At 40.6% G+C, this 27,964-nt stretch overlaps 1 protein-coding gene across 1 annotated transcript; it reads left to right on the top strand.

Annotated features, from left to right (window-relative positions):
* The first annotated feature begins 1,092 nt into the window (after window positions 1–1,092).
* On the top strand, window positions 1,093–27,964 carry PSMF1 (proteasome inhibitor subunit 1). Its single transcript, XM_069073864.1, has 7 exons — window positions 1,093–1,243; window positions 8,749–8,901; window positions 10,402–10,484; window positions 14,646–14,831; window positions 25,233–25,286; window positions 26,702–26,860; window positions 27,380–27,964. Exons 1-7 carry the CDS (start codon window positions 1,115–1,117, stop codon window positions 27,429–27,431), a joined length of 816 nt encoding a protein of 271 aa, XP_068929965.1. The 5' UTR covers window positions 1,093–1,114; the 3' UTR covers window positions 27,432–27,964.

The raw sequence follows: 27,964 nt of genomic DNA, 5'->3' as shown, positions 1-27,964 counted from the left end.
TAATAACCTGGAGAGATTTATATAAACTGATGCTGAGTGAGGAGAGCAGAACCAGGGGAACATTGTACACAATTACAGACACATTATCTGTGATGACAGACTTTGATAGACTCAGCTCATCTCAGCAATGTAAAATTATAAGACAACTCCAAAGGATTCACGAAGGAAAAGGCTGTCCACATACAGAGAGAAAATTAGTCTGTGGCTTTTATTGTCCTTTATTAGTGGAAAAAAGTTTATTAACAAATCTTGGCAGATCTTTTCCATTTTCCCCTGTTCTTGAATTCCTTTCATTTTTTAAATCCTTATGCCCTTAAAATGACTTTTGCCCAATTTTCTGTAAAATGATTTTTCCCTCCACTGCTTCTTCGTTTTGCCATCTTCATAAAATTTTTACAAACTAGCTTATGTTTTAAATCAGTGTTGCCTCTGCCTGTCATAGTTCTAATTTTTATTAGGCTCTTTGATTCTCCTTAAAGTGAAGATGCATTTACATCTATACCAAATTATATTTATCTTTATCTACGTCCTTCCTTCCAAACTTGTTTAAATACATCAGAATGTAGTTCTTTTAACTGAATTCCATTTTTCTCTCGTTTTCTTTCTTTCCTCTAACTTTTTACTGTTTTGATATTTGCTCTAAGTGGAGATCTCACTATCCACGTACAGCAGATGCAGGAACGCGGTGAAGGGGGTGGGGACTGGAAAGTCTCCAAACACAACCCCGAGGCGTCTCAGGAGCTCTTCCTGGGGAATTTCTGAGACCGGCGCCCTGACGCCCCACTTCGCAGCCCAGGCGCGCACCTGCCTCTCTCCCACCGCCATGGCTCCCGTCTCTTTTCCCGCTTCCCCTCGGCTTCCGCAGCACGGACACCGACGTGAGCACGAGCCCCGGCGCGACGGAGGAGAGAATTCCTTTCCGGACCCGGAACCCGAGGCAAGGGCACCGAGTTTCCTTCCGGGCCCTTGCTTGTGGGAGCCCGGGCCTGCGCAGTCTGCGCGTCGTTTCCCCGTCTCCGCGGAGGCGGGGCCCGCTGGAAGGCGGGGACTGTTGGACGGCGATGCAGGCCTGACTTGACATTTGTGTAGGCAGGCGGCTGGCTAGCACGAAGTCATGGCCGGCCTGGAATTGCTCTACGCCTCGGCAGCGCCGGGGATCACCTGCAGCCAGGACGCGCTTGTCTGCTTTGTGCACTGGGAGCTCGTCACTCAGGGCTTCCAAGGCCTGGGCACCGGCGACCAGGTACAGCCCCGGTCCGGCCCGGAAACCCGGTCCCCCCTCCCCCATCTCCCCACAGCCACACGCTCCTCCCGGGCACCAGGTGTATTCACGCATTCGTGTGCCCCGCCTCCTTGCTGCGGAGCGGGTGCAGCCTGGCCTGACCAAGGGGCAGGTATGGCCGGGCCCCGCCAGGGACACGCTTCTTTACCCGGGACCAGGCACGGTCCTCTGCCTCCCCCCAAACACACCCCTACATCCTCTGCCCCTGGACCAGGTACGGCCAGACCCCTCACACAGTTACTCTTGCTTCTTAATCGAGAAGGCTTCAACACACTCCTCCCAGCTCTCCGCGTCTGTTCACAGGCTGCCACGCACCAGCCTTACTGGGGACCGAGCATGGATGCCCAGGTGCCCGCACACACGCCCCTCCACTTCGCGTATTGACACTCTCCAGGTACTCTTTGATCTGTGCACCGATCTCCTTGCTGTCCTCCGACACACACAGCGCCATCTCCGAACTTTTTCACTGGCTGTCCCTTGTGTCCGGAACGCTCTCCTTCTTCATCTCTACCTTCTGGCTCCCCCAGATTCCTTCAAGTCGCAGCTGAAGTTCCTCTTTCTGTAAGAAGCTTTTCCCAGTCTTTTTTAATCTTGGTGCTTGCCGTATGAGACTATCCCCAATTTATTCTGTATATATCTTGTTTGTACATAGTTGTTTATATGTTGTCTCCTTCTATAGGCTGTGAGCTTCTTGAGAGGAAACACTTTTTTTGTTGTTTTTCGCTTTTCTTCGTATTAGAGCTTAGCACAGTACCTGGCACATAGCTTCTATTAAATACTAGGTTACTAATTTAGTTAAGAAGCTGGTATGGCAGTCCTCCTTTCCCCCACTTCTCAGAGTGAACAAGTGCCTGAAACAATTACAAACCCTGCCCCCCCCCACACACACACAGACACACAGGCAATGTACTGCTCCTTCCCCGTTTCCCTAAAGCCTCACATACATTCACACTAAGTTGGAATAGAATCATAGATTTATAGCTAAAAGGAGGTTTTGAGCAATTCTAACTCTCATTTAGATAAGGAAACGGTGACCAAGTAGTGAAGTGGTTTCCCCAGGCTGGATTCAAAACCCATATCCTCCAGCTCTCTTTACATTTTACCACATCATCTCTTAATCTGTCTTCCTACTCTTTCCTTGCTAGAGAACATACACACACACACACACACACACACAGACATATCCTGGGGTCCAAATGTCCTCCTTTTCACTGACTTTCAGTTACACCCAGTTTACAGTTAAACATTGTTTCTTTACTGGAACCAGGATCCAATACTCCTCCAAAAACACACATACACATCCATCACCTCTCCATGGATTCTCCACAATGCCAAACCTGTTTTCTCCCTTCCACTATATTTCCTCAATTCCAAATATTCATTGGCATATACTTAGGGAATAGTTTAGTTTTTTATTCTGAGTTCTCTGTCACTTTGAGTCCAAGCCAGAGGCTGGGTGACCACCAGTCAAGGGTGCTGGCAGGGGGATGGAATGATAAAATCACTGCTAAAGTTAGCCTATGATAGAATTCTAAAATCAAATCAAAAGACTTTGTGGTATTCTACCTAAGATCTCTCTTGTGGCTGTTCAAAGCTGAAGAAAGAAGCTACTTTTCCTCCTTGAGGAAGTAATATTCTGGTTACTTCTTGTTTCTCTCCCTTTTCCCTCCTATCCCTGATCCTGTTGCAAAATTAGCCCATTTATGATGGATTCAAAGTGCAGAATGAGACATAAGTTTTTAGACATAGCTAGTATGGGAATTTTGTTGTTGTTGTTTTGCTTGAGTATACATGTGTGCTACAAGGATTTTCTTTTTCTTTTCTTTTTTCTCTAAATTTGGAGAGGTTATAGGGAAAGGAAGCTAAAGATAGTTGCCCCCCTTCACACACACCCCTAAAGAAAAACAAAAGAAAGAAGAGAGGTTCATTGAAGCATTTTCTTTTAATGCACATTGGAGAACAGAAGGAAAGTCAAGAGTAAACAAAGACAGATTTGAAAGTTATGTGTTGACTTTATTATAACTTAAAAGGAAAACAAGCTCTATGCATAATAGAAATTTGCAGTTTTATACATAATCCTATTTTTCTGTTATGTTGTAAAATGGAAATGCTTGTTTTATTTAGTGTTTAAGTTAAGGGGGAAAAAACTCACAAGTTTAAATCAGCCCCTTTGAAAAGGATTAACATTTGAACTCTGAATTAATGTCATGGATTGTATGTTCTGTTGGTTTGTGGCATCCTTTAATAAAGTCAGGCATATGGCACTGGTCTGTTTATCTTTTGAGATTCATTTAGGGACTTAGGTTAAACTGACCTTTCCTCTTATTTTTTTGTTTTTATTTTCTGGCTTTTTGGCAAATGTAAGAGATGAATTTTGGAGTGATTTGTCCTCCAGTCTATACTCTACTTTGCTTGGAGAAGGGCTGACCACAGTTAAATGCTGTTTTGCAAACTCCTAAATAAAATACCTTTCCCTTCTCCCCACCAGTAGGTGGAGGGGGTAGAAAAATGGAGGAACCAGAGGCCCCTTTGTTAAATGTTGTTTGGTGGCAAGTTATTGAATGTTATTTGAAAGAAATGATTTAGCAAAAGAACCCTTAAATAAAAATCTGCTTTTTCCATTTTAGCTTCCCTACACTTTATTAACCAGTTAATAATAGCTTACACTTCTATGGTTTATAAATGCTGTCCTGACAACAGCTATAAGGTAAAGGTTACAAGTAATATAGTACTCCATTTTATAAATGAGAAAACTGAGTCTCAAGAAGGGAAATAACTTGTATAAAATCAACATAGCTAGTAATTACTGAACCTAGAACATCTAAATCCAGACCTAAAGACTCTTTAGGAGTGGGGAACCTGTGGCAGAAAAAGTTTGGATTCAATCAAAGGGCCACACTTGAGGACCTAGAGAGCCCCATGTGGCCTCAAGGCCACAGGTTCCCCACCCCTGATCTAGATTCTACTATATCATGTTGATGGTCACCAGTTTATTAAAATGTTACTATTTTACCAAGTAATTTGGGGTGGGAGGCAGGATAATATAGGATTATAGATCTAGACTTGGAAGTGAACTTGAAGCCAACCTCTAGTCCAACACTCTCATTTTATAAATGAGGAAGCTGAGGCCCTGAGAGGGTAAGGGTTATGGTTATACAGGTAGTAAATGAGAAAGAAGAGATCTGAACCTAAGACCTTGACTCCAAATCTAAGGCACTCTCCCCTGTACCATACTGCCTCTAATATAAACTACAATTAAGTTCGTTTGGTTTTTTTTAAAGCTCTTTTCATTAGTGTTATCACTAGGATAACATTTTTCATTAGTGTTATCACAAAGGATATAGACAGAAGTTATCCATGTAAAATAGATTAACTCTATGAGAGAGTAGGATTTATAGATGGAACCTCCTCAGGAAACTGAAGTTCAGAGATGTTAAGTGACTAGTAGATAGTGGCAGAACTGAGATTTGGGTATAGTTCTAACTCCCAATCTGGTATTCTTTGTGAAAAGAACATGTGGGCATATTTACATTAGACAATCGTTAAAGAGCTCACTCAACTCCAGGATTCTGTATTCAGAGTTTTTTCACTCCTGATAGTAATGACCCTTCTGATCTGAGGATTTGATTTGTAGGTGGTCTTCCTTAGCCATGGACTTCACAAATGAGGCCTAGGTTCTAGTTCCAGTGCTCTTTGACAGTATGACATGGGACAAGTCACTTCCTCTCTATAGGCCTCAATTTCTTTCAGTATAGAATGATGAATTTAAGCTAAATTATCTCTGAGGTATCTCCCAGTTGACCCAGCAATCTGTGGTTATGAGACTGGATTCTCCTGGAGAGAAGATCCAAAAACAAACTGATTGCTGAACTATGGTCTTATTCTAAACTACCTATCCTGCAGTAGACCTAGGGCAGAACTTTGACAAATGGAGGGAAGTTACAAAGAGGCAGATTTCAACTCAATATAAAGAGTGATTTTCCAACCATAAGGTTTGTCCAGCAATGGACTGTTTTGGTATGTAGCTCTGTCACTGCAAGTATTCACATAGAAACTATGTGACTGCTACTTGAGGATGCCATCAGCAAATATTCATGTTTCAGCTAGGGGGTTGAACTAGATGAGATCCTTGGAGCTCATAAGGTTCTATCATTCTAGAATTTAAAATTATCATAAAATCATCATCCATTTCTTTGTCTCTAGAATCTGAATTGGAGGTGACCTCAAAGACCTTCTAGTTCAATTTGCACCTAAACAGAAATCCCCATTCAGTCCCAGCTCTGTTTTCTCATTTTTTTAATTGACTTCTTTAGAAAAAGTTTTTACTCCACACTTAAACACCAAAAAATAGCATTTCCATACATACAACAAACGCTAAAAAAGAAATTGACATGGAATCATGAATCTCCATTCCATACTGCTTGCTTTTTTAAAAAAAGTATATAATAAATTTTATATGTTATATCTGAGCTTCCTTCTGGACTTCCTTCTGTTCTCTTCTGTGTGTTTTAAAAAATGTTTCAGTGGCTGTCTTTTCTTGGCAAATCTTTTGCTAACCCTCTAGAATCCCAGCCCCTTCCCTCCCATCTCCATTAAGAACCAAGACAAAGGAAAAAAATATATATTTTTGACAAACAAGCAGAGTCAAACAAAATAAATTTACACAGTGGCTATGTTCAGGAACATATGTCTCTTTCTGCATCTTGTGTACATTACTTCTTTGTTAGGAGTTATATAATGTTTCATCCAAGGTCCTCAGGAGACCTAGTCTGTCATTGCTTTGATTAGAGTTGTCTTTGGAATTTGTTTTTCTTTATAGTGTACTTTGTACTAATTTATAGTGTGCTTTCTACTAATTTTTCTCCTGGTTGGGTCTACTCCATTCTGCATCAATTCATTTTAGCCAAGATTCTTTAAAATTCTCTTTCAGCGTTTCTTGTAATGTAATACTGTTGTTATAATCATATACCACAATTTGTTCAGCCATAGCCCAGTTTCCTAAGAAGCAATTTAAGGTATCCCTTAGATTCTAGTTCTTTGATTTTCCTTTTTCTTTTAATTTTCTCTTCAAGATTAGGAAGTTTATTTTGCTTATATATCTTTCCTCACCCAAATTATCCTCTTCTTTGCACTTCTTTCTCTGTTGAGTTTGATGTAAACACCAAACTCTTTGTGTCTTTTCAGCCCTTCATTAGCTATTTCATATAATGCTCATTTCCCAAACACCTTGACCCCATTTTTATATATTATTTTTCTTTCCAATTATGAGAAATAACAAGTTCTACCCTTTCTCTCTCTATTCTATGCTAGTGTATTAATTTTTAACTTCCCATCTCTTTCCCCTCTTCAAATCTTCAGAACAGAACCAGTCCACACTTATTTTTCTTATTTAACTCTTTCGATGCCCTTTGAAGATACTGAAAGGATACTTTTTTCTTCTCCTCTACGGTAGTGTATTAGCACAACATCATCATACAGCTCTTTCATACTACTTGAGTAAATCTCTCTTTAAGTTTTCTTTGAACTCTTGTGTTTATATTTTAAAGTTCACAGCTCTCTTCTTTTCATCAGAAATGCTTGGTTTATATTCAGCTTTGCAGGGTAAATTATCCTTATTTGTAAGTTCTCTCTTTGACCTTTTAAAATGTTGTATTTCAAGATCACCTTTAGTTTTTTGTAGAAACTGCCACATCTTAAGTGATCCAGTATGTGGTTCCTTGGTATTTGAACTTCTTTTTGTATGTTTGTAGTATTTTTCTTCAGCTGGGACCTCTGGAATTTGGTTCTTGGGACTTTTCCCTTTTTTATTTGTTTTTTGGGTTGTTTTTTAAGTAAGTGTTTAGGGGATTTTCTCAGTCTTTACTTTGCCCTCTACTTCTCATAAATGTGAGCAGTTTCCATTCATGATTTCCTGAAAGCTACACGTGTCTCTGGCCTATATCTGGAAGTGCTGACACTGGCTTTGCTATTGACCCTCTTTCTTATTCCCCCCAGGCTCTTAGCTAATGCACAGTTCTGGAGTGGAAGAATTCACTTATTGTAGTTTTTCATTGTATTTCTTGATCATTAATCATTCTAGTGCAAACTTCGGAGTTTTGCTGGAGTAGGTATTTGGAACCTGGGCAATCTGTCTCCCATCAGGCCTCCCTTCATTTTCTTATACTGGGGCAAACCTTGGCTTTTTATTGCTGGGAAGATAATAGTATCAGAGACAGTGACAATCTTAAAAATTGTCGTATGTTTTCTACCCTACTCACCGTGGGATTTTTTTCCACCTAATGAATACAGAGATGCTGATTTAGCAAGTAGATGCAGTCATTTTTATTCAGAAAGGAGATCCAGATTGGGGACAGGGATTAAAAGCCACAAGCATGTGTTTTAAAGAAAAATTAAAGGGACCCTGACTATAATATACCTTGTCTTTGTCAGAGCTTCTGAGTCACTGAAGTAATCTTCAGATACTTAAAATTGAACATATTAAAATCTAACAGACTTATTTCTTGCTACAGCTTTTTTTTTCTTTCACCTTTCACTAAGCTATTGAATTTCACTTTTGTTTCCTCAAGTTTCATTTCTGCCATTTTTAGGCCTCTGAGGCTTCTTGTCTTTCAGCTAGATCATTCTGAAAATATTCCAGGAATTCCTAGCTATTTGGGGTTTGTAGCATCCCAGCTGTTTGATTTTATAGTCCCTTTCTATCACTTAAAGTGCTGTGTGATCTGTAGTTTTAGAAAATGTATTTTCAGAATTTTTTTCATTTCAGAATTTCAGGACATCCCTTGAAACAATTATAGCACTTTGAGGTATTGCAAAACCAGGGCTGAAAACATCAAAATATGCAAATGTTGATATTCACCTAGTCAGCATGTTGTAACAGAAAAAAGTTTGGAAACCTGGGTTCATTTCTAGTTCTGGCACTGGTTAACAAAGTGGCTTTAGGCAAATCATTTCCCTGTGTCCTGATCTTTTAAAAGGTTTGAAACAAATTATTCCTAGTGTTCCTTCTAATGCCAACAAGAACTCTATACCTTTAAAAAAATCTTTCGAATGTAATTGCATGATCTCTAGTTATACCCCTTAAAAAACAAAGAATAACTCTCATGCAATACATAGAACTTCCATGATTGCTAATGTAGAAAATAAATCTGGTTATCTTTATTCAGAGAGAATCTTGACTAGAATGGGAGTTAAAAGCCATGGGCAATTTGATGAAAGAAAAGGGCTACCCAAATTTTGTTGTTTTTTTTTCAGTTGCTATTCTGCATAGTCTTGTGCAGTATGACGAGTTTTTGCACAGAGCAAATTTAAGTGGGAGTTCTACTAGCTCCATTTTGAAATCTGGCCAGAATACCCAGAAACTTATACAAATGTTTTTTAAACCATTAAAGTGTATAACTATCCTGTCCCTAAAAGAAAGCTTTAGAAATTCTCATTTTCACTTATACCCTACCCATATATCTTCACAGCCAGGTCCAGATGATAAGAAATCCGAACTGTTGCCACATGGATGGAATGCCAATAAAGATCTGTATGTCCTTCGCTATGAGTCCAAAGATAAGTCAAAGGAACTTCTTCTGAAGGCCATCATGGTGGATGATAGCATGATTATCAATGCTTTGGTGAGTCTTCTGCAGTTAAGCCCAACCCTACAGGGGCCTGCTAAAAGGAGATATGACAGCCAGCCAGAATTGAGCATCCACTTAATTTGCTGCAGTTTCAAGATCTATATTCAAAGGTATGGGAGGGAGGCAGGCAGGACTTCCATGGTAAGGGAGGAGGTCTCTTTTTTCAGCCTATAAACAAAGACTCAAAAGGGATCTGACTAAAAACTTTATCATCACAAATAGTATGTGAATAGGGTGAGCCTAAGCATCCAGACACCAGAACAAATTCACACACTACCAAATATTGGTAATTGATTCTATTAGAACCTGAATTTAAGCAGAATAATGTTGTATGGTAGTTATTAGTACCATAGGATCAGTGCTCTAAATGGCATAATTATGGCAGGGTTTGGTTATAGAATGTTAAAGGTGTCACTGCAGAAGATCAGTCAGGGCAATAATGTCTGAGCTGTAACCAGTAATGAAGTAGCAGTATGATATAGTGGAAAGAGCCCACTAGAGTTGGAGTCAAAAGACTTGGGTTCCCATCCTAACTCTTCTCCTTAACTATGTGACCTTAGGCAAGTTGTTCCCCTCTTTGGGTATTTATCCCCTCACCAGTGTAAAATGAAGGGGTTGGACTAGATAATCACTAAAATCCTTCCAGTTCAGATCTACAGTTGCTTGACACTTTAAAGATGTAGATTTAGGACAAAGAAAGGGAAGTCCTATTTTTATATACAGTAATGAGTGAACATAGAAAGCTCATTTCACCTAAGAAGTGGAAAGTGAGGGAAGTAGAATAGATGTTAGGCAGTAACCTGGAATACTTTGTTGGTGTCCATCTGAAGGTAACAGGTGAAGTGGTTTACCTAGAGGAAAGGTCTGAAGAACCAGAAGAAATCTTAACCTGATTAGAGGATAAATAATGGGTCGAGTCCTAATATCCTTGTGCCAGAATTGTTCTCATCTAAATAATGTATGTTTTTTGGAAAAATCCCTGAGAATTCAGAAAACTGGGCAGCCTTTAAACTAGTAAAAAAAAAAAAAAACAGGTGAAGGAAGGAGATTGCCTTAGGGAGACCCCTTTAAATTTCTATAAACATTTTTCTTTACAGTTGGCCTGAAGCCAGAATCTCCATGCTCAGAGCATAAGGCAGAATTAGGGAAAATGATTAGAACTGGATCTTTGCCATTCCAATGCTTCAGGAACCCTCAAATTTTCTCTTAGAAATCTCTCAGCCAGTCTCTTGTGTGATCAGGGGTGGGGAACCTTCGGCCTCAAGGCCACATGTGGCCTTCTAGGCCTTTGGGGGCAACCTCTTGACTGAACAAGTTTTACAGAACATATCCTTTTATTAAGAGGATTTGTTCTGGGAAGTTTGGATTGAGGCCTTGAGACTGAAGGTTCCCCACCACTGAATAGTTTGGGATGGTGTGCCCTGAATTCCCTCTGGGTCTCTGGCAACCTCCTCCTGACCCCCCTAACTTTTCTTTCCCTTTACCATTCCCCAGGAGTGTAAGTCACAACAGGTGGTGGACTTGACCCTGAACGTGGAGGATTATGTGGATGGTGAACACCTGGATGACTTCCACAGGTACTCCCAATAATTGCCCCTCCTCCATACCACTCATATAGGGTAAAAAGAGATCAGACAATTAGTGGAAAGATATTGTGGGATAATGAGAGAGAGCTGGATGAGATTGAGACAAGCCAAAGAATTGTTTGAAACTAACCTAGAAATATGTACCTCCCACATGCTGTTAAAGTTCTCAGTTATCCATGTATGATATATTAGCATCAAATCTCAGACTGGCTTTCCTCAGAAAGTTCTGGGATGTCCTTCATAAGCCAGGTAAATTTATTATCTCTTAAATTGTATAAATTATTCAGTTTTCCTAAAGCTCAAACTTGATCATGTCACTCCCCATTATCCTTAGGATAAAGTCCAGGCTCCTTAGTTTGTCATCTTTGAGATCCTCCAAAATGTGGCCCCAGCCTACCTCTCCTGTCTCACTACTAATCCTTTCACAATTAACCCAGCAATAAAAGATTAGGAACCATTTTTCACACACTCCTTTGGTTTTCCCATTTCTGTTATTCGCTTTGTTCCCTCTTCTTAAAATCTCTTTCCCATCTCTGTCAGGTTTCTATCCATTTTTTTATGGCCCAGATTATATTCAAAGCATATCTCCTCCATTTCCTTCTCTAACTTTTCAAACTCTCTTTATCTCTATTTATGATACTTTCTTCCTTCATATCCCTTTAGTAGTGTATTTGTACCTCCCTCATGGGACTTTCCTATTCAGACTTATATGAGTTATTTCTGTGTCTGCCAAATTTCCTAAAGTAGACTGTATACTTTCTAAAATTCAGGGACTGTGTCTTATTAATCTTTGCCCCAGTTAGAGAATCCAATAAATTTTTGTTGAATGAAATTGAATTTAACCACTTATCGACTATCTACTATGCCCATAGAATTATTTGTGGTGGAAGTATAATAAGAGAAAAGAAATCTTTGAAAGAGAAGTTTTCTAAAATGCCATGTAATCCTGGGAAAGCCAACTTTCTACGTTCTTTGCCTCTGAAATCATAGCCTAAATGTGCCTAAAATAAAATGGTTTAAGCTGATTCTTGAATTCTAAAGAATTCTGCCAGCTACAGGAGCTAGTCAGGATGGGACAGTAAGGTAAATGAATTGGTATGGTACCTGTTTCTTTTGAATTGTTTGGACAAATTTTATTTCCCAGCCCATTAGCATGGATATTTGAAAGTTGGCAATGAGGAGTACCCACATTTTGGATAGATTTACCCTACCCCTCTTGTCTTTCATAACTTAACACCCAGGGAAGAAATAGAGGAGAGCAAGTATGAAGGAACCTCCACAGTCTGGAAAACAGGACAGGCTAGTACATTTTAATCTGTCTTTGCTTCTATTTTCTCATCTCTACTATGCTTTAGGGACTTGTGCCAATCAGACCACAAATATTTATAGATGGTGAGGAACAAGTGAGTATAAAGATACTTTGCTCCTCTGCAACTCTGACTTCATTGTCACATTAGATGAAGCAGTAGGTTTCTTTTGCCATTGCCAAATCAGTATAAAACTGGGCAGATAGGGGCGGCTAGGTGGCGCAGTGAGCAAAGTGCCGGCCCCAGAGTCCAGAGGACCTGAGTTTGGTTCCGGCCTCAGACACAACACCCACACAGAAAAACTAGCCATGTAACCTTGGGCAAGTTACTTAACTCCAATTGCCCTCCAAAAGGCAAAAAAACAAAAATAACAACAAAAAAAAACTGGGCAGATAAACCCTTGCTCCATCAGTCTTTATTAATATTTAGCAGTCCAGCATCCAGAATGAGGAAGGGAATAATAGCCTTGCTTGTGCTTTGCCCTTGCTCACTTCACATCTGAGTTATCGTATCTAGTTTGGAGTGCCAAGTTTTGGAAAGAACATTGATGAATTAATTTGCTCTCTTCCTGAACAGGACAACCAGGATGGTTTCTAGTCCTGTTGGCATTTCATAGTAGGAACTAGTTGAAGCAACTGGGGTTGTTAAGTTTAGAAAACAGTTGGGAGAGTGTAACATGAGTTTCTTTAGATAGCTGAAGGATTATCATTGGGAAAGAGAGAATATTTGTTCTGTGTGACTCCAAAAAAAAAGGGAAAAAATTTTAATGGTCAAAATTATCTCAAAAGGGAATGGACCACCTCCCAAGAAATCTCTGAACTTAAAAAATACCTCAAGAGATCATTTAGCTTAAATCCATACCTAAACAGAAATTTCCTCTATAATTATTGAAGGAAAACTAACTACAAACATCACTGGAGAAGTATTTAAGCACAGGTAATATGAACACTTGCTGGAAATGTTATAGATGAGCATCAGCAATTCAACATTCTTCTAAGTACCAGGGATACAATGATTAAAAGTGAAACAGTCCCTGACCTCAATGAGCTTACATTAAATTAGAAGTGTTACATGTATACAAGTAAAGACAAAGTAACACAATGTAATTTCAAAGGGGAGATTATGCTAGTAATGAAGGATAACTAAGGAAAGGATCCATATTGAAAGTGGCTTGAGAGCTGTGCTTTGAAGGAAGTTAGGTATTCTAGGGCCAGCTAGGTGGCCTTGTGGACAGAGCACTGGGCCTGGAGTCAGGAAGACTGGAGTTCAAATTTGGCCTCTGACACTAGCTGTGTGACCCCGGGCAAGTCACTTAACCCTATTCCCCTCAGTTTCCTCATCTGTAAAATAAGCTGGGGGAGGAAATGTCAAACCACTCTAGTCTCTTTGCCAAGAAAACTCCATGTGGGGTCATGACTGAAATGACTGAACAACAAAGGTATTCTATAGGCAGAAGTGATGAAAAGTACATTCCAGATTTTGGGAGCCATTTGTGCAAAGGCATAGAGATGGGGAGAGGTGGGACTCAGGATGTCATGTGTGGAGGATAGATAGGCAGCCAGTTTGATTGGAACAGAGTGTGTTAAGGGGAGTAATATGAAATAAGACTAGCAAGCCATATATTTGAGGATACTGAGTACCAGACTGAGGATTTTGTATTTTGTTTTGGGCAGTATAGAACCACTGAACGTTTTTTATTTGGGGGATGATGAAGTTAGACCTGTGCTTTAAGGAGTATAATTTTTTTAGCTCTGTGGGTGATTTAAGGGGGAAGAAGCTGAAGGCAAGAGGGAGTTATACTAGATGATATCTTAAGATCCTTTACAGTTTGGGAATTATGGAATTATATGGTGAAAAACAACAAGAAATCTTCCTTTGAATCAGGTGGAGTTTTTGAATAAGGCTTCATTTCTACAATCCAGGTTTTCCCAAGAATTTGCCAGACTTTGGAGAGAGTTCCTTCCTTCCAGTCTGATTCATACAAAGAAAGCAAAATAGGGACCCAAATGCCTGATGATAAGTAAGAAATTGTTCTGCACTAGAATACATGCATCCAAAAATATTAGAACTTCATTTATAGGGAAAGGAATACAGGCTTAGAGAGAAGCGGCTTGCCTGATGTCACACAGTAAATTATTCACAGCAGAGCCAGGACTAGAAACTACGATCTCCTGACTCCCATTCCAGAACTTTTTCCACAATATGGGGAAGATAATTCTTTCAAGGCCCTTGTTGTGGCATCCACATCTTATGTCATGAGCCATTCCAGCATTCTGCTGTTGGTTAGTAAAAAATGCCCATTATTCTTCTTGTGAGAGTTAGCAGAGATTTAATGCACTTAGGACATGTAATAAGTTAGAATAAGAACCCAGGCCTAGAACTTCTGAAGTCCTACCTTCTGACCTGGTTTGAGCCATGTACATTGACATGTTCCCTAATAGTTATTTGCTTCCCTTCTATACCTTTTCCCAGGTGATACAACCTCATGACATAGGATGAACACACAATGGGGAGCTGGTGAATGAATCCTGGGGGAGCCAACCAGCTGAAAGCTACATGCTCTCCCTGTGCCACTCAGATCCCCATGCCTCTCCCCCTTTAGCAATTTCTAATGGGGCAGTAAAGGAGGAGGGGCAAATCAGATGCCGAAGAAGCGTCGCCCGAAAACTCAGAGACGCCAGGCTACCACCTCCTCCACTAAGGGCTGCCAGGCAGCCAGATCATATCTGGGTGCCAAGGCTGCTCGCCTGCCCAGGAGCTGCCAGGCAGCCCACAAGTCAACTGTCTTTAAGGTTGCTAGCCAACTAAATGTACCTGTATTTAACTACCCCTCTCGATCCCACAGGGTCTACAAGAACAGCAAAGAGCTCCAGACACGGATTGCCTCAGGCCTTGTTTTGCCCATCCACAACTCTTTGAGCAAAAGTGATTCTGTCAGTTCCTCTCGGGAGTTTCCACCTGCCACCTCCAGAGAATACGACCCTCTTCGTATTCCCCCTCACCACCCACACACCAGCAGGCAACCTCCTTGGTAAGTACAGAGTTGGTAGCATGTAGCATGAAGAAAGTAATGATCTATATCTAAAGTCCTAATCTTCCATTACTTGGGTATTCATTTGTCCTTGTTGTGGTCCTTTTCCTGGTTGGAGTAGAGAATTGAACGGCACCTTTCTGTCTCTTTCTGTCCCTTCTGTTTACCAGGAACTCTCTGCTAGGCCCCTAGGGACAAAAAAAATGATATAAAACCCTACTCATCCTTTAGGAGTTTATAGCATTGGGAGGAGCATGGGTATTGCATACGATTGGTATACAAAGAAGTATAGCATATATAGCAAAGTAGCAGCATATAATTGGAAGAAAGGAGACGTCTAGACTATATTCTAAGAAAATTTAAAGAGACATGTAGCTTTTGGCTGGAGGGAGATCAAGGTCAGTGTTTGGCTTCCTCCCCTTAATTATTAGTACTCTATCCTCAAGTTATCATACATATGACTTATCTGTTTACATTATCTGTGGACCTCCAATAAAATATAACTTGCACATAGTTGGTGCTTAATAAATAGAAGCTTATTGGATTATATTGGAGGGAGGAAGTGGCCCCTGAGCTGGGCCTTAAAGGACAAAAAGGATTTCTTTGAGTGGAATTGGGGAGGAAGCAGCCTAATCAGGGCCTTGGGTGGGAAGGATAAGAGTAGTGAGATCAGAAAAAGTAGTCTAGTTTGTGCTGGAACTTAGTGGATGTGAAGGGAAATAAGGTGAAACTATGTTAAAAGACTGGGTTAGAACCAGAAAATGAAGAGCTATAAATGGTAGGAGAAAGGAGTTAGGTTTTCTCCTCTAGGCAGGTTTTTGAGCAGCAAAGGGAATATATATGAACATTAGGAATATTATGTTGGTAGCTGTGTTTTAATGGATTGAAGACTGGAGGAACTAGAGTCATAGAGACCAGTTAGAAATTTCTAATTGCCCAGAATTCTTTTTTTTTGTTTTTTGTTTTTGCTTTTTGGAGGGCAATTGGGGTTAAGTGACTTGCCCAAGGTCACACGGCTAGTTTTGTGTGTGTGTGTGTGTGTGTGTGTGTGTGTGTTAAATGTCGGAGGCCAGATTTGAACTCAGGTACTCCTTACTCCAGGGCCGGTGCTCTATTCACTGCGCCACGTAGTCGCCCTCATTGCCCAGAATTCTTAACCCCACTGGTTTCTGCAAGTGATTTTTGAGTTATTAGAAGCTGTCTTAGGGTCCTGTTTGTTCAGTAGAAGCTCAAGCAATGTAAAAATCCTACTCTAGTATTCTAGTGATATTTCCTCAAGACCAAGTATTTTGTGAGCGCCCACTATATGCAAGAGTTTTATGACACAACACAACACTTTGGAGTAGAAAGAATACTAGATGGGGATTCAAAACCTGAGATTGAGTCCTGGCCCTGAAATTGAAATCCAGAACCCTGGATTTTAGTCACAGCTTTGTCATTCCAAGACCTCAAGCAAGTCTCTTCCACTCTGGTACTTAATTTCATCCTCTGTAAAACAAGAGGATGGGACTAGAAGATTTCTGATGTCGCCAGTTCCAAGATTCTATAGCTCCAGTGGGAGGGAATGAGGGTTCCTGAAACTGTTGGCTTGCTGAAATAATCCTTAAGGCATTGCCCATAGTGAGTGGTTTCTTTCCCATTAGTTTTTTTTTTTTCAGTCTTTCTAATGCATGACAAGTTTTTGGTGGTACTTATACTTTTTTCCGATCATAAGCCATTTGAAATAAGAGGTGTTATAAAGCCAGAACATTTACACACATTAGTCGGTGATTCAACAGATACTGAAAAACTCTTTCACATGTATAGCATTATATATTCAGTACTATGCTCAAACTGACACAAAAAAATTAGGATCATTTCCCTGCTTTCAACTAGCTTACAACCTAATTGCAGTGTCAAGATGTATACATGTCAAGATAAATAACATATACAAGATGTCATAAGAAAGTATAGAAAATTACTGTATTAGGGTTAAAGATAGTTTTTGAGGAGGTGTTAGGAGAGATTAATATCTGTGGTTGCAAGCTATCTGGGCAAGCATCCAAATGAGGTAAGATTGAGCTGGTCATTGAAGAATGGATTGAGTTTTGGTAGAGGGGAGAAGGCAGTCACACCAGGTGAAATACAGTGGCTTCAAAAGCCAAAGTCAGCAAATTCTTTTATTTTTTTATGATTTTTTTTATTAATTTGTTTGTTTACTTTTAGTTTACAAGATTCAATTCCACTATTCCTTGAGTGTCACATTTTGTCCCCCTCCCTCCCCTCCTCCCCATGGCGGCATACAGTCAAGTATAGGATCTGTAAATACTTTCCCATTATACATTAGTCATGTTATAAAGATGGATTTTATCAGATGGAATGAAAAATGGTAAAGAGGACATAAAAACAAACAAGAAAAGGAAAAAGATCAGGTATTTTGCTTCCATCTGGATATAAACTGAATTCTTTCGAGTTCTTTCTCTGGATGCTCACATTTCTCTCCATCATGAGTCTTTTGGGATTGACTTATATCACTGCATTGCTGAAAAGAGTCCAGTCCATCAAAGTTGGTCATCACACATACCTTGTGTCTGTAATTGTGTACAAATTTCTCCTGGTTCTACTCTTCTCACTCAGCATCAGTTCGTATAAGCCTCTCCAGGTAAATATGAAGTTCATCTGTTCCTTGTTTCTTATAGCACAATAGTATTCCATAACATGCATATACCACAACTTGTTCAGCCATTCCCCAATTGATGGGCACCCTCTTAATTTCCAATTCTTTGCCACCACAAAAAGAGCTGCTATAAACATTTTTGTACGTATGGGTCTTCCTCCCACTTCTATGATCTCTTTGGGATATAACCCTAGGAGTGGTATTGCTGGGTCAAAGGATATGAAACAAGTCAGCAAATTCTTAAAGTCACCCAACCACTTCAGCCCTAGGGTCCATCTTTTGGGCCACATGTCTTTTTTTTTTTCTCCAGTTAGACTGTGAAACTCTTGAGGGGGAGAGGCAGTCTTAACCATCTTTGTATGCCCATCACTTAGCACTTTGTCCTCTTCTTTACTTAAAGTCTTGTATTCAGGTGCCAATTCCTCTTTGGAGGGAAGCCTTCCCCAGTTCCATCAGCTGAAAGCAGGTCTTTTGCTTCAAGTTTTCCCAGAGCATATTGCCTTTATCTCTGATCACAATTCAGTCTTTTCTCATACTTATTTGTGTGCATGTATTATCTTGATCTTCCTAAACATCATAAGCTCCTCGAGGGACAAGCTTTATGTCTCATTTGCTGAGCACATGGCCTTGCCACTTAGTAAACACAATTTTTTTTTTTGAGACTCATCAGGGTTTTTTTTTTTGTTAATTGTGCTGATGAATAGGCTAGTTTGATCAGAGTGAAAATGCATGTAAGTACTGGAAGATAAGGCTAAAAAAGATGAATTCATAATATTTTGAGTTAGACAGTACCTTAGCTATCATATTTACTCCACATTCATCTTATATATGTGAAAATTGAGACCCAGAGAAGTTGTGATTTGCCCAAAGTCACACAGGTAGTAGAAGTAACAGAATCATGATTTGAATCCAGATCCTTTGACTCCAGATCCAGGGCAAATAAATCTCTCATACTGACTCAATAGGGCCCAAATTGTTGTAGAGGACCATTTGAAGTTGAGGAGCCGGGATATGTTAGCTTAGCCAATGGAGGGAGAGGTCATTGAAGACTTGAATGGAAATAAAAAGAGAAAGTAATAGGAAAGCGGTTCTCTTAAAAAATTAGGCTGGTGGCAGCCTTCCAGAACGGATTAGAGGAAGAGTATGGAGTTCTTCTCTGCCTTCTCACCTCCCAGCATCCACAGATACTATTCCATACATTAAACAGGCAGCCAAGCAGGTAGGTGCAGTGCCAGCATTAGCCGCGCTTCACCCATACCCATTTTAGACCATGGAAGCATTTTAATCTTCAGTCCTTATATTAGGGCTTGGTTGGTGAGATAAGATAGAAAAAAAAGGATGAAATTGATTCCACTCATTCAGTAAGACAGAGATGGGAACAGAGGCAAAGGGGTTAATGTACTAGGCAGGTATTCCTACCCAAGGAGGAAGAGGAAACCTTTTGGGTATGAGATAGTATAAGCCCAGAAGAAATACATTTCAGCTTTTTATCAATAAAAGTCTCCTTTAGGCTTGATGGATGATAGAATGGTCTCTCCTAAGCAGTGGCAGAAGCTCCAAGTCTTGGGATGATGTGTAACTAAGCTTCTCTCTGTTTTTCATGCTTCTTCATATAGTTGAATTCTCTCCTTTCACCCCACCCCCACTTTCCTTCCAACACGCCCTCCTTTGTCAGCACAGATTGTCAGTAATGACACTAATTCCATTATTATTACCTAGCTGCCAAGTTGCTTAGCAACCAGACTCACACACTTTCACCTTTTTATTTCCCCTCAAATGCCCATCCTGGGGGTGGGGCTGGAAGGAAGAAAGGAAAAAGGGAATAGCAGCAGCTGGGCCTCCTGTCTGGCTTCGTTGGGGTGTTAATTACAGCATCCCCAAAAGCAAGAGTTGGGGAGAGATCCCACATCAGTAAGTGGCAGTCCTTTTCCCTTTTTTTCCCCCTTTCTCACCATGGGTCATTTGGGGCCAGAAGAGCTGTGAGTGAGCCAGCTAACAATTTATCTTCATGGCATCTATGTAACAAATAGGCCAGAAACTCCTTGGGCTCTAGAGGCAGCAGCTGACTCGAGTTCTGTGGGAGAAGTAGCTAGTGTTCATTCCGCACTGGGCCAGTGAGCCCCAAAAGCTATGAAAGTTGTGGATAGAAAGTGTAGAATTCTAAGGCAGGAATTAATGAATCTTCCATCCCCAAAAGCAACTCATCCCCCATCCTCAAAACATAAGACAGAAGTGAATGAGATGTCTTACGGCAGCTGGCTACCTGCCTCATGATGTATGAGGGAATATAGATGAAGAAAACATTTGGTTGGGTTGTAGATACGTATGGTTCATCTCTTCCAGCTTTAACATTCTGTTCCCAAGCCCCTTTCAGCCCTGATAGTCTTTGACTTCTGATCTGTTTCAATGTGAGGTAGTGTGGTGTTGTAGCAGCAAGCACCCCAAGCGTCCCCAGGATGGCTGCCAACACTGACTGTCATATCTGTGTGTCCTTGAGCAAATTTGTCACTTAATCTTAATCTTACTCTGCCTCAATTTTCTCATCTGTCAGATGGAGATGATGGTAACTCATATTTCTATACACCTTTAAGGCTTACAAAGTACTTTTCTTCACAACTCTGGATGTTATTATCCCCATTAGACAGATGAAGAAAACTAAGGCTCAAAAAAAGTTAATCACAACTAGTAGTGAGTGTCAAACCCAGGATTCAAGCCCATAGTTTATTGACCACAAGTCCACTGGTCATTCTTCTGTGCCATAACATGAGACTTTTTCTCCTTTGTAAATCTTAATGAGGCATAGGAATTCAAATTAATTAGGGAAAACTCTTCCTTAATCTCCCCCAACAGTCCTTTTGTTTTAGCTCACAGTCAGAAAGTTTGTTGAGGGGATTTTTATTAAGGGGATTTGTTCTGTGAAGTTTGGATTCAGTCAAAGGGCCACACTTGAGGACCTAGGGGACTTCTAGGCCGCAGGTTCCCTAACCCTGGTTTATTCTCGTGTCTGCACCGAGTCCATTTTGTCATAGGCAATGCTCATTTCTCCTTTCAGTTCATCATCAGTGAAGCTAGAGAACTACCAGTTACCAACCACCGTTCACTAATCTTAAAGTCTGAGGCAGCCACCTCTTAGCTTTTTCTTCTCCAGACCAAATCATATCTTTGTACTTTGCATTGGTGGCAGATTCTTTGTCATTCCACCATAAGGCTGACCTTCGTCGGGGAGAGAGGACCTGCCATTTCAGGAGGGTGAGATTCTGTTTCTCTTAGGACTCCTGCTGGCATCTTTAAAGCAGGAGCCTCAAGAGAAATCTAGCCAAACCCTTATTTGCAAACAAACTTGTCTCATGATATTGCAATAAAAATCTCCATATAGCTCAAGAATTTTTTGCCCTTAGCTAATAGTCTCCATAACCAGATTCCACTGCAATGAAGAAATTTGGGCAGCCCCTTCGAGTTTTTGGTAATGAGATTTGCCCTGTATTCAATTAATTAGTAATCCAAAGAAAATTTTATACCTTGGGAGACATTATCTTCCCTCTATCCCTATTCCCTACCTTTCCATTTTTAACAGCATTTTACTCAGGGGTCTAATCTACTCAGAGCCCATCTGGATTTATGCGCAGTTGTGAGTACCACATTTTAGGAGGAACATTGACAGGGTGGAACACATCCAGAAGAGGGTGACCAGAATGGGAAGGGGACTCAAACAGCATCTTGAAATGATTACTTAAAGGAAATGGTAATGTTTAGTCTCGAGAAGAGGTAAGAGGTCAGGCTTGATTGGAATCCTCAAATGTCTGAAGAGTTGTTCCATTGACTTCACTAGAATAAGTAAAGTTATAAGGAGGCCAGTTTCAGTTCATTATGAGGAAGAATTTCCTAACCATCCAAAATACCCAACATTGGAAGGACCTGGGGAGAATCAGATGCTCCGCAGTATTGAGGGTATTCAGATGTAGGATGTTGTACCATCAGAGCAGTTGTAGGATTCATGTTTCAGGTATTGGTTGGGCTGGGCAACATCTAAGGTCCTTTTCAGCTCCCAAGATTCTGTGGTCCTATAATAATATTCTTCTCCCCTTGCTTAAAAGCCTATAGCTTTCCCTCATAAAAGAACACGAGTGGTGATTTCATTTTAAGCTGAGAATACTTTGGGTACATCCAGACTGAATATGTAAACCCTTTATCCTGCTTACAGATTCAAAAATCCATTTAGCTTTCCTTCCCCTGGGACTTAGGACTTAATTTGTAATGTTTTCATCAGACTGACCTTGAGCTAAAATACTTAGAATCACCAAGTAGCCATAGGTTTAACAGTGAAAATGGCAGAACTAGGTATGTAGCCTTTATGCCTGTATTCTGCATGTTCGTATTTGTCCTGTGTATGTTTACCCTTCCTGCATACTTCAGTATCCTCTAAGATACCCTTTAAAATAAAAGATAAAAGCCCTAATCTAAGCTGGTTTCTTTAATTGTATGCCAGGTAGGACATATATCAAGGCTTTGTTATATGTTATGTATTATCCTGCAGGGTCTTAAGGCTTTTAGCACAGGATGAACCATAGATGTTTAGCAGCTTTATCTAGGGTAGAAGCTAGCCATTAATCTACAAAAGTTCCCCCAGAAACAAGTCGTTCTATGACTGGTTTTTGCTTAGAATCAGAATCTTAGAAGGGATAATTAAAGGTTATCCAATCCAATCTCCCACCAAGTCCCTTTTACAGCATCTCTGACAGCAAGTATTAAAAATGTCCTTTAGACACCAAGAAAGCAAATGCTTTCAACCCTTAGGTAATGCAGGTAAAGGAAGAGGTTGAAAAGGATCACTTTTCTTTTAAATTGATGTTGGCATGAAAATGCTGTACCCCACTAAAAACTTGACCTGAATATATACTAAGGATGTAGAACAGTGTTTCTTGGCCTTTTTCAGTCCCTTCTCACCTCAGAACCTTACATCTACTAGGGCGTATTGGGGATATCCCTATTTCCTATCTCCTTATTCCCTTTCTAGTCACTTACAGTTGTATGTATATCTACCCACCCACAGCAACGTGGTGTAGTGGAAAGAGAAATTGCAGTCAGACAACTACGTTTAAGGTCTTTCTTCTACTTATTGCTGTATGATCTTTGTGCAAGTGACTTCATCTTTGTGGGCCTTGGTTTTCTTACCTGTAAAACTGGGATAATACCACCTAAGTAGTTATGAAATCAAAGGAGATCAAATGTATGTAAAGATGTTGAATTAAACTATAAAGTACAAGATAAATGTAGAATAATTTATGTAATACATGACTGCTCACATTTCTGTATTACTTTACAGTTTTCACAGGGTTTTTTCATGACATCCGTGTGAAGTAGGTGATACAAGGATTTTCATCTCTAATTTTTAGAGAAGAAAACAGGTTCTCAAGAGTTGTGCCTTACCCATGGTCAAACCTAAATTTTCTGATTCTTAGTCATGTATATAAAATGGAATAAATATGAGACAAATATTTCTCCAGAATCTGACATATGAAATATGAATGAGATTTATTATTAGTTTTTTTTTCAATGCATAGCTACACATTTTTTTCAAGGAAATCTCATTTGAAGCATATAGTCTATTATAGTCAGATGTGGCACATGTCAGTTAAATATTTGTGTAACTATAGCATGCAAGGCTTGCTTTAATTTATGTACATACATGCCTACACCCCACCATCCATTGATATTTCCCATCATCTTAGTTACATGCCTTCTGTCCAGTGGTCAAAAATTGCAATGAAGCAGGGGAGGAAACCTAGTTTCTCTTAATACAATGGGTGTCTGCTTCATGCTGCCTGGGAAACAGTACTATAGGTAACAGCATCCCAGGAGGATAGATATCATAAGCTGCCTGCTACCTCTTTTATATGGGGTAATAGGTGAATTTTGCAGTAGTTAGCATTGTATAAGTGAGAAAAAGGAGAGTAGTATCACAAAAACTCTAGAAGGAAGAGAGTATCAAGAAGAAGGCTGATCAGCAGTGTCAAAAACTGCAGAGAGGTCAAGAAGAACAAGGATTGAAAATAGGCCTTGAGATTTGACAATTAAGAAGTCTGTGGTAGTTTTGGAGAGAAAAGTTCCAGCTGAATGATGAGGTCAGAAGCCAGAAAGTTCAAACAAGAGTGAGAATCGAGCGAGAGAAAGGAATGGAGGCGCCTGTTGTAAGATGGTTTTCTCAGAGAGTTGAACCACACAAGGCGGAGTGGCATGGGACTGCAGCTAGCAGGGATGGATTTCAAGTGAGAGCTTTTGAGGATTGGCGTGTCTGTAGGCAGCAGGTAGCAATCAGACAGAGAGACCAAAGATAAGCGAGGAAGTGGGGATGGTAGAGGGAGCAGGCTGCTGGAGAAGAAGGGATAGAATGGGATCACTTTTGCATATTAGAAGGGTTTTTACTTCAGTAAGGAGAAGGGACCACCTCATCATGTGAGGTGGGTAAAGTGAGATTGTGGCAAAAAGCATCTGGGAGATGTAAGTTTAGGGCAGAAGAGGAAGTTTTAAGCAAATGACTTGCATGAAATATGAGGCAAGGTTCTTACTGAGAAGGGTGAGGGGGGGAGGAGGATCTGTGATATGTCTTAAGGAGAGATTAAAAGGTTTGGAAAAGCCACTGTGGTGAGTTGGGATAGTGAGTCAGGCAGGAAGTTATAAAAGGATTACCTTGTTACCTTGCTGGAAGTGGCAATGGGGAGCAAGGAGTATCCTAACTCCCCACCCTCAACAAGGGAGTTGGGGAAGAGGTTGGGGGGGGGGGGGAGAGGTAGCAAATGAGTGAAAGTACAACAAATTCTAGAAAAGGAAGGCCAGGGAAACTGTCATCAGGAGGATGCCTGGTTTCACTGAGAGCCAAAAGATAAAATGAGTGATAATAGAGAGTTTTAAGATGAAAGCAAATCTGTTGCCTGTAGTAATCAGTAGGTAATCAGTTTCCCTCAGGAATCTCCTTTAGACCACATCCAGTAGAAAGATAAGAAGACCCTAAGTATATCACATATGTATGTATCTAGATCCTCCTATCTATTTTGTATCAGTTTTCAAGTGTACATGTTATGGGTATGACCCCTCTTAACTGTCCTTTCATGCTTTTTGTTCTCTCTCACTGCTGCCCCAACTCTATTATTAGCTCAGAGTTAATAACAGATATTGTAAGACTTATGGAGGATACCGTTTAGCACTAGAAGCATGATGGTAGTGGCCACCAGAAACCTTTTCCTGGTCACAGGTGCTCTGTGGCTGATGGCTTGTAGAACAGTGACCCAGATCAATAAAATCCCCTTCCTTGGAAACATACCTGCACCCACTCTAAACCACAGAATCCTTCCTGGCTCATTAGTAGAAGCTGACTGGAACAGCACCAGTTTGTGGGTTTTTCAGTACTATAATTTGTAGCTTTTTTTTAAAGTAATCTTACATTAGGCAGAATTAAAGGCTTACCTAGGATCAGGAGAGAACAGGCCTTTGTCCTAAGAAACTGGCTAACTGACATTGTCACCTCTGGGTTATAAGTAGGTTGTAAAGACTTTTTGGTTCTTTAAATGCTGTCTTTCCTCTGAGACCAAAATGCTGGCCATTGTCTATATTTTCCTACTGCCAAAGTTATGTACATATTCTCCCCACCTCCTCAGCCACCATGCCCAGCCCTGTCCCCTCCCACAGGTGCCAGGCTGACGTTGCACATCCCCTTTGGCTCTGGCATAATTGTGTTTCATTTGTTTCAGGCGTGATCCCCTGGGTCCCTTTGCTGTTGGGGGAGAGGACCTGGACCCCTTTGGGTGAGTGCGGCTGGGGAGGTGACAGCTCCAGGTTGCTTTCAAGGCTTTCCCTGCCTACAGCTCATCTTCTAATTTTAGATCTATTCAGTCGTGGTTCAGAGTGGAAGAGGTAGGAGGAACTAAGCAAATCAGAAATAATTATAGCTCATCCTACTCTTGACACCCAACTTTGGGAAGAAGAGTATTTGTTTGACAGTGAGATGGAGAATGGTGTCAAGACCTAACATTCAGCCCCTCTGGAAGGGAAGTTTGAGGGCGGGGGAAATATAAGCAGTTATACCACTGATTCCTAGCTCCACTTTCCCCATGTGCAAATTGGGGGTATGGAAAATGATCTTACCTGACAGGGATACTGAGTTTGAAAAGAACAGTGGGTGTGTGATTAGTTACCAGCCCTAGGGAAGTTCAAGTGGATGCCCTTCTTAGAAAGCCTCATGGGCCATTTACAAATCATTGATGTTAGACCCCACATTGCAGAAATTGGTCCTTCAGTAGCCTTGGGTCCTGTAAATTAATATTTTGTGATTTCCCCTAAGTTTTATTGGATAACCTTATTCATTTGCTTCTCCCTTATGAGTCCTTTCTTTACCATATCATTTGAATTTAAGATAGTAATCTCTTTTGCAAGTTGATGACAACTTTGGCATCTCTTTCTAGGGAAAAAAGTGGGAGGTTGGGGGGTGCGAGATACCTAGTGGTTACTTGGCTCTGCATGCAAGTTTGGGAACGTAAGTTTAAGTCTCCCCTCTGAAGGTTCAGATATATGGAGTTGCATAAGGCAGATGAACCAGAGCAGTGGTGGCCAATTTCCCATTTTAAAACCAGATGTGGATCTTCAGAGCTTACAATGTAGATCCTAATGCAAGCATGAAAAAGAAATAAATTGCCATTTTGCATTATATTAATGCTATGGTTGAGTAATGTTCTTCAGAAGGCATAAAATATGATAATGTAGCAAGCAACACACAAGGGCAATCTAATGAACCAAAAGTAAAGAGAACATTTCTCTTACTCATTCGAAAATTGATTGTGGCCCTTTGCCGATGACACTGGAGAATTCTGACTCCCACCTTTAGTCCCATTGAACACCCTTGTTCTAAAATGTAGGGGTGATTCTCTTTGTTTATATTACTGTTGACTCACGTAGCCTCACAGAATTGAATTTACCCTTCAGGACTGAGGACACAAGTTCAGAACCAGAGTCATATTTCAATCGATAGAGTGTGCTCTTCTACACTCACCACTTCCTATTAGTATGTAGTTATACAGCCAGATTTACATCTCATCTTTGGCTCTCAGAGCCAAACTTCCTATCTCTCCAGCAAAATAGCAACATAATGGCATCATCTTTCCCTGTACCCTTTACCTTTGCCCAGAGATACCCACTGCTCACCCTAATTCCTTTCTTGCTTCAGGGGTCAGAGAGGTGGCATGATTTTGGACCCCCTGAGATCTGGCTTCCCAAGAGCTCTCATTGACCCATCTTCTGGACTCCCTAACCGGCTTCCTCCAGGAGCTGTTCCTCCAGGAGCTCGATTTGATCCTTTTGGCCCCATTGGAACTAGTCCATCTGGGTAAGTATTTAATGAGTGCCTTACCTTCTGTGGCAGCAGAATTGGCCCCCTGGAGTTGACCAAGGGGTAGTATGCAATCAAAGGCATCCTGGGCTGTTCCTGTCATTTCTGTTCAGCCCAGCACATTTCTGTGTCAGAAGCTTGCCTGCAGACTTTGTGGAGCCCTCCCCCATCCTTTTCCCTTGAAGGAGTATAAGCCAGGTACACCTATGATTAAATGAGAAGGCTCCTCCACTGACCTGGTATGGAAAAAGTACTAAATCTAGAATCAGAAGACCTGGGTTCAAATCCTGACTGCTATTTCTTACCTCTGTGACCTTGTATAAGTTATTATAACTCTCTGAGCCTCAGGTTTCCTTAACTGTGAAATGAAAAAGTTAGAATAGATGACATTTAAAAGGTCCCTTCCAACTCTAATCCTATAACCTTGTGATCTTTTGATCTTATGATTTCTGGTTCACTCAGGGAACTACAAATCCCTCCTCCTCCCCAAATTCACCACTGCTATTTTCATTACAGACCCAGTCCAGATCATCTCCCACCCCCAGGCTATGATGACATGTTCATGTGAAGGCCATAAAAATGTAACATCCCAGCCTGAGCATCCTTATAGAGCTGAACCAAGATCATCAGTTTTCATCCAGTCCTGGAGCTTAGGAATCCTCTAATGGGTTGGAAGTTCAGCTGGAATTACGTGCCCATCCCTACAATAACCAAGGCATCATCCATTCTCCACCTCTGCCTTGAAAAAATTCACTGCTTGTAAATCAAGAAGAGAAGTCAACGTGTTTATCTCTCATCACCAACTTCTGGTTCCCATAGGAAAGTTTTGGCAGTGTGTGACCTCATTCCTGCTTCAATCCTGGTTGCAGTGTTCTAAGGACAGAAAGCATTTGATGTATTATTAAGAACTCAAATGTCAATACAAAAATTGTGTTGTTGGGTCAATCTTCCACTTATCTTTTTTTTTTTAATGCATATAGTGTTCCCTCCAAATTTGATGTTTTATGATTCTAAGACTAGCCTTCCCTTTCTTTTCCCCGGTGTGTGCCTTTGTATAATTTTCACATGCTTTTCTTTCATAAATTACTATTGCTGCTTTCA

This window comes from Petaurus breviceps, unplaced genomic scaffold, assembly GCF_028583685.1.
Source record: "Petaurus breviceps papuanus isolate PSGF00001 unplaced genomic scaffold, PetGlider_PUasm1.0 90879, whole genome shotgun sequence".
In the NCBI taxonomy this organism is placed as follows: Eukaryota; Metazoa; Chordata; class Mammalia; order Diprotodontia; family Petauridae; genus Petaurus; species Petaurus breviceps.
The sequence above is the reverse complement of the archived record's forward strand: the minus strand, read 5'-3'. Positions and strand labels throughout refer to the sequence as shown.